Below are 6,994 nucleotides of genomic sequence, written 5' to 3'. Positions count from 1 at the left end.
TTTTATTGCTTTCTTAATTAATGCACCTCACCCTGCAAACCGAACCTGCAATTTCATTGGACTTTGTGTTAAAGCTTCCCTTCCACCAATGTAGGTTGTTGACATGCACATCTTTTCATGTGCTACAAAGCATTCTGTTTTATGGCTTTGTTCTGCTTGGCTCTACAGCCTTCTTTTACTTTTGATTTAGTTTGGTGACATTTTTCCTAATTTTATTGTATTTTCTTGGCAGCCCGCTATACAAGCATGTTCTTATCAACCCAAAGCACTCTGCTTCTTTTTTAGTTTCAAAAAGACACGTCTCCACTTTCTCTTCCAGCTTTTAGTTTAGGAATCAACTCGTCCTTTGCCAGTATAATCCCTGTTTATGAACATGCTACATCTTCCTGTTTTTTGTGGTTGCTGTCCTTGCTAAATAGTAAATAGACTGGTTATTATAGCGCACTTTTCTACTCTATCAGAGCACTCAAAATGCTTCATACAATTTGCTTCGTTCACATTTGTTCAGACAAGCACTTTTTTTTCAAAGCGTAAATGCCTTCTATTCATACACATTTATACTCTGAAGGAAGTGTAAGGATATTTGGCATGCAGACTGAGAGCAGCCAGGCACCAAACCACCAACCTTCTGATGTAGATGACCCGCTCTGCATCCTGAGCTACTTTCATTTGATGACACTGTCATCTGAGCAGCTTTTCGCTATACGAATACAGGCCATTTTTACCATAACAGTGTTTTGTGAAAGGTCCAAATAAAACCAGCTGTATTCATATCTGTATAATGTATTCATTTTCATTTCAGTCAGAATCAGAGTCATTAAAAGAACAAGTAAATCTCGGGTGGACAATGACACGTGTAAATGATAATGGTCACAAGCAGCTTCATTAGTAATTAATCCTTTGAGACTGCTAAATGATGGCTTCATATTAAATACACATAATGACACCTACAGCACATCCATGCTGTCTTTCATCGGTGGCAGAGGAAGAAATCAGAGCTGTGTAGGTGATCATTTCTGGCTGAAATATATCTGCAACACTGCAGGACATCGTTATGAACACAAGAGGACACTCACACACTTCAGCAAAGGAGAGTGAGTGCATTTGTCTGTGTGTGTGTGTGTGTGTGTGTGTGTGTGTGTGTGTGTGTGTGTGTGTGTGTGTGTGTTTAGCTCACAGTCACTGAACTGAACTGTAAAAATAACATTTTCAAGATCAGAAGAAATCATTGGTGTGAAGATTAATCTTAGATTTCAGACAAGTATTAGTTGCATCTAATGAGTGCAGAGGCTGTACTGATGTGTATCTGTCATGATACACATACGTGTGCTTGGCATGTTGCTCTGTGTAATGTTAGAAAATAAGCAGTGACAGCTGTAATGCCTTAGTAATGAGCCCACTGTGATCCTTATTACTTAAGAGTCTTTACCTTACAGTACAAAGGTCATTGAGGGGACCTTTGATTTGGTGCTTTCTAAATAAACTTGAACTGAGTTAAACTGAATCCAAAGCATTTAAAAGAATGAACAGTTCACAGGCACCAGGTGAAAATTTAAAGGAAAACTCTCCGGTATTGTGTTTCACTTTTTTTATAGAGTCCTTGCTGAGTCAGCACATACCTGACTTAGTCTTTTCTGTTATGTGTCACCTGTTAATAAACTAATCTACACACACTGTGGATTTCATCAGGAGGTCCCAGTGCCCTTTGCAGATCATAAGTCCGTCATTGAGCAGGTTCTTAACTGATGAGAGGTACGAACACAGCTTTGAAGAAGAACACTGATGTGGCTCTCAGACCTGCACGGAGCACAGGAACACCCACACACACCCACTGATCTTTTTGGTCCTGTTGACTGTCAGGCATGTATTTTGTTTTCCTCTTTCTCTCTCAGGAGGCGAGTCTGGCTGGCTTTGTGGTTGCTCCACCTGCAAGTGAAGCCCTCGTGTTAACAGGCTCCAGCTGCCACACCAGTTACCACTTTTTTACTAACCACAGTATTCAGGGGCTGGTTTGAGCTGCAATGTTCTGTATCTGCTGGTTTCATTTTCTGATCCTGTGCTCTGGTTTGCCCCTGGTGAAAAGGTTTATGTAATCTTTGTGGCAAAAGAGAACTGTTGAGCAATTTTAGATGTTGTGGTTGCATCTTAACCGTGCAGTCCTCTAACCGAGGTAGCAGTTTAAACAGAATCAGGATTCATAACAAGGGTTTTGAATATAACTTTTGTGTGATTAAGAACTCAAAACCCCACTGCATTATTTACTCCTTTGCTGAATACTGAATCTTTTAGAAGAGTCATTTAACAGCTTTTTGGAGGCACTGCATTTGTTGGACTTCTTGGATTCAAAACATTGCTAGAGCTTTAGAAAACAATCATCTTCTACCACAGTCTCCTTGATTTTATAAAGACTTTGCACTAAAGTAACACATTGCAGCAGTGTAGGGTAATGACACTGGGTCCAGGGATTTCATCCTGAAACTTGGCAGTCAGGGTGCTGCTGCCTGTCTCCTGTAACCTTGTGCATGCTTGTGAGACACAGCAAACCTTCTTTCCCACCACATCAATATTTAAACTGCACATCAATATGTGAGATGGCAAGTATTGACGTGGCATCTTAATCTAAACTTCCTACAGAGAAATAACAAGATAACAACACATAACTCACTCTTGATTATAATAACTAAGAATTCAAGGCAGAAAGCAAGGCACATGGCTGTGGGGCTGTGACAGAGCTGGCAGAAGATCCTTAAATATTGTCTGAGTCTAGTCTCTAGTTTATGCAATCCCCAATTTCCCATCAGCTTTGCTGCATCAATTTTAACTTTGCTGGGCACTTAGTGATTCTTTCTGTAGGGGAGGGATAGCTCAGTAGGTAGAGTGGTGGCCCCATGATCGGAAGGTCGGGGGTTCGGTTCCCCTGAACAACTACCCTGAGGTACCCCTGTGCAAGGTACCGTCCCTACACACTGCTCCCCGGGCGCCCAGTGGCTGCCCACTGCTTCACTGAGTGAATGGGTTAAATGCAGAGAGGGATTTTCCCCACGGGGTCCAATAAAGTACACTTTCTTCTTCTCTTGTTTCCTTTTTGCATCAGGGTATTGTTTACCCTCACTTTTACCAGCCACACTACACACAGAAGTGGGGGTAACAAAACATCCCTACTTAAACTTGTTTTAAGGGTTAGCCTAGCTTGCCAAAGAACATTTTTTAGTCATTTAAAACTCTATCAGTATATTAGCTATACCTAGCATACTTTTTTAGCCGTCCTATTACTGAACTGTTAGGATTCCACTCAGCAGTTATTATCTTCCTTCTGGACAAAAACAGCTCTAAAGAGATTTAAACTGAACTTGAACCCATGAACACAAATTAAATTAAAATCTATTCATGGCCCAGTTTCCAAAATGATCATTAATAAAGTCAGGCTTGAAGTCTTCAAAAAGACTCATGTTAAAATGTTTTCTATTGTCCTCAGCAGTTGTATCAGAGGCAGTCCTTTTTTTTTCTTAAGGTGATATTTTAAGAACATAAAGCTGCATGCAAAGTGTTGTGAGAGAATCACTTCTTTATTTAAGCGCGGGGGTTTACAGGTTTAAAGTCTGTTCATGCATGTTAAGCATGTACAGAGGAAGGAAGACAGCCAGATAACTCTGTTACATTTTCCAACCACAGAGAGCACGGTCTTCAGAGACAGCATCTTCAACACTGGCAGAAATCGTGGCTGGTTTACATCATGTTACATGTTGTGTGATCTACCTGCTGATGGGATTTATGAGACGAGAGGAGCAGCCATGAGTTCAACTGCAGCAGCAACTGGATTGGTTCTCTTCCTTCTCTCGCTGCCAGGTAATTCTGTAATAGTAATTCAGTCTTGAGGTAGATCACAACTGAACTGTTTTTGATTGGTTTTTACACCACACCATCTGCAGCACATAGCTGTTAAAGGTTTGCATTTCCAATACTGCAACTGAATATAGATTGTAGAAAAGTTTTTTTTATTTATTGTCTCCACTGCATTTAATGGACAAATACAATTTTCAGGCTGCTTTAACTTGGGTTGAAGTTTCTTAACAGAAACTAACAGATAAACAGAAAGTGAATTCCCAGCCATTTTCTTTTCTTTTCTTTTCTTTTCTTTTCTTTTCTTTTCTTTGTTTTTTGCACAAACACATGTTCCTGGTTCCTAAACATGTTTTGTAGATTATATTGTGAGATAAATTCTAGGCACACAGCGAAATTTGTATGTCACCTGAATAATTTACTACACTATATAATGGCCCTTTCATGCCACTGCAATTTATTTTACATAGACAACATTTGACAACATTTTGTCATATTTCTGTAATGGATGTATTATTCAAATTGTTATATTTGTAATACCAAACCCACAGATACCATTATTATTATCTTGTTTTTGGTTTACTGATTTACTGTTTTGAGTTTAATTCCACCGTCAGGCCGGGGTCTTTCTGTGTGGAGTTTGCATGTTCTCCCCGTGTTTGCGTGGGTTCTCTCCGGGTACTCTGGCTTCCTTCCACAGTCCAAAGACATGCAGTTAGTGGGGATAGGTTAATTGGAAACACGAAATTGCCCATAGGTGTGAATGCGGGAGAATGTGAGTGAATGGTTATCTCTGTCTATGTGTTAGTCCTGCAACAGACCTGCGACCTGTCCAGGGTGTACCCTGCCTCTTGCCGTAAGACAGCTGGTATAGGCTGCAGCCCCCTGCCAGCGAATGGATGGATGTACTTACTGTTTTGACTCATTCTCACAGCCTGCAAAGACTTGTTTTCAAAGAAAAATGGGGTGATCGTGGCTCAAGAGTTGGGAGTTCGTCTTGTAATCGGAAGGTTGCCGGTTCAAGCCCTGGCTCGGACAGTCTCGGTCGCTGTGTCCTTGGGTAAGACACTTCACCCGTTGCCTACTGGTGGTGGTCAGAGGGCCCGGTGGCGCCAGTGTCCGGTAGCCTCGCCTCTGTCAGTGCGCCCCAGGGTGGCTGTGGCTACAATGTAGCTGCCATCACCAGTGTGTGAATGTGTGTGTGAATGGGTGGATGACTGGATGTGTAAAGCGCTTTGGGGTCCTTAGGGACTAGTAAAGCGCTATATAAATACAGGCCATTTACCAAAAATCACATCATTAACTCACTCAGAAATTGACTGGATGAAGACTTCTGAATGGACAGATGATCTCTCATATGTAAACACCAAGAACAACAGCAACAAAAATACCTTCCTAAATACTTAATACCATATGTATGATAACAATTTTTTTAAGGAACAATAAATCTGTGCTGCTTATTCTGAGAAAAGGTTCTCAGAACTTTTACTGAAACAATATGTTTGTTGTTGTCATTAATCTAGTTTCTGATGTGTTCTGTGTTACAGTGGTACAGAGTCAGAATGATTATGCAGTGACTTACACTTCTACTCAGATCTGTGCTGTAAAAGGATCAACAGTGGACATAAGCTGCTCCTTCAAACACCCTTCAAGAGTAAATGTGTTAAAAAGAGTTTGGTTCACTAAAGGGAACAATTATAACCCTGAAGATCTGAAAACAGACCCAGTGTATGCAGGTCGAGTGTCGTACAGTTCTGACTGGAAGAGCTGCACTATTATGACAATCAGAGACCTGAGAGAGAGCGACTCAGCTGTGTACAAGTTCAGGTTTGAAACAAACCAGAAACATTTTACTGGTTTACCTGGAGTCACTCTGACTGTCACAGGTAACATTTTTAATTACACATCAGTCAGAAATTGTTATGAACATGACTGTGTGTGTTTGGATATGGATAATAGATGTCTAAGTTTCTGCTCTGATTTTATTTCTTCACATATTCAGCTCTTCAGGTACACGTGGAAACATCATCTAATTCCAACTGGGCAACACTGACTTGTCAGAGCAGTTGTCGACTAAATTATCATCCCTCCTACATCTGGTACAAAAATGGACACAAGATTTCTAGTAGAAACCAGTATCGGTATTCAGCCAATCTGAATCCTTCCGATAGCTACTCCTGTGCTGTAAGAGATTTCTCCTCTCCTTCAGTGTGTGAGTTTATTTCAGTTACATAAAACCATCTCATAGAGTCATTACATACATCTGAATAAAAACAGTCAAACTCACTGTGATTACTTACTTTAATCTGACTTAAATATCATTTTATGTTTCAGGTGTCCGAGGTGATTCATGCAACAGAGTGAATTACAGTAACAGAAGAATCTGTGCATTCAAAGGATCATCAGTGGACATTTCTTGTACTTACAACAGTTATGAAAGTTCAATCCAATCAAAGTCCTGGTTCCGTTCTGGTCGTGGATCTGAGGACCTCAGAGAAGACTCCCAGTATGCAGGTCGTGTTGAGGTGACTGAAAGAGAGAGAGGACGCTCCACTCTGAGAATCAGAGACCTGACAGAGAGTGATTCAGCCGAGTATCACTTCAAATTCAAAACACAAAGCTTTGAATGGAAGAGTAGTTTACCTGGAACAACTCTGACTGTCACAGGTGCTGATGAATACACACTGATGGATATTGAACCTCCTTTGACCTGGCATCCACATATGTGGACATCATATGTTCATTTTTTTTAGACCAAAATACTCAATTTCACTCTACAAGGGCCTGAAATCCACTTACGAGGACATTATACTGCTACTGTTCTATCGAAATTTTAAATCAATATCCTCATACGTGGCTCTCATTTTTCTTAGAAACAAAAATTAGGTTAAAAAAATCTTTTAATTCTTTGTTTTTACATTCATCAGGTCCCAATATGCCCAAATATAAAAGAGAAATTAAAAATGCATGCCGTGGAAGAGTTCAGGTCTTAGGAGGTTAATGTGGAACAACTTTATATTCTATGTGCATATTATACTGCACTTTTTTTTTTTTTTACTTTTGAGGATGTAGAACATGAATGATGGACCCGACCACATATTTACTCTTTTAACACTTTATTTCGGTTGCTGTTTCCTCTAATCTCGGCTGCAGC

At 40.3% G+C, this 6,994-nt stretch overlaps 1 protein-coding gene across 2 annotated transcripts in view; it reads left to right on the top strand.

Annotated features, from left to right (window-relative positions):
• The first annotated feature begins 3,612 nt into the window (after positions 1–3,612).
• LOC102209324 (uncharacterized) overlaps positions 3,613–6,994 on the top strand; it is a 24,717-nt gene continuing 21,335 nt past the window's right edge. For both annotated transcript variants that reach the window (XM_013915047.1, XM_013915045.1), the window contains exons 1-2: positions 3,613–3,846; positions 5,388–5,576. In XM_013915047.1, the coding sequence (XP_013770501.1) occupies positions 3,741–3,846; positions 5,388–5,576 (295 nt within the window). In that variant the 5' untranslated portion in view covers positions 3,613–3,740. The remainder of the gene's footprint in view (positions 3,847–5,387; positions 5,577–6,994) is intronic.

This window comes from Pundamilia nyererei, unplaced genomic scaffold (genome assembly GCF_000239375.1).
Source record: "Pundamilia nyererei isolate P.nyererei 1_Seehausen unplaced genomic scaffold, PunNye1.0 scaffold00250, whole genome shotgun sequence".
Taxonomy (NCBI): domain Eukaryota; kingdom Metazoa; phylum Chordata; class Actinopteri; order Cichliformes; family Cichlidae; genus Pundamilia; species Pundamilia nyererei.
This window is presented reverse-complemented; position numbering and strand designations above follow the sequence as displayed.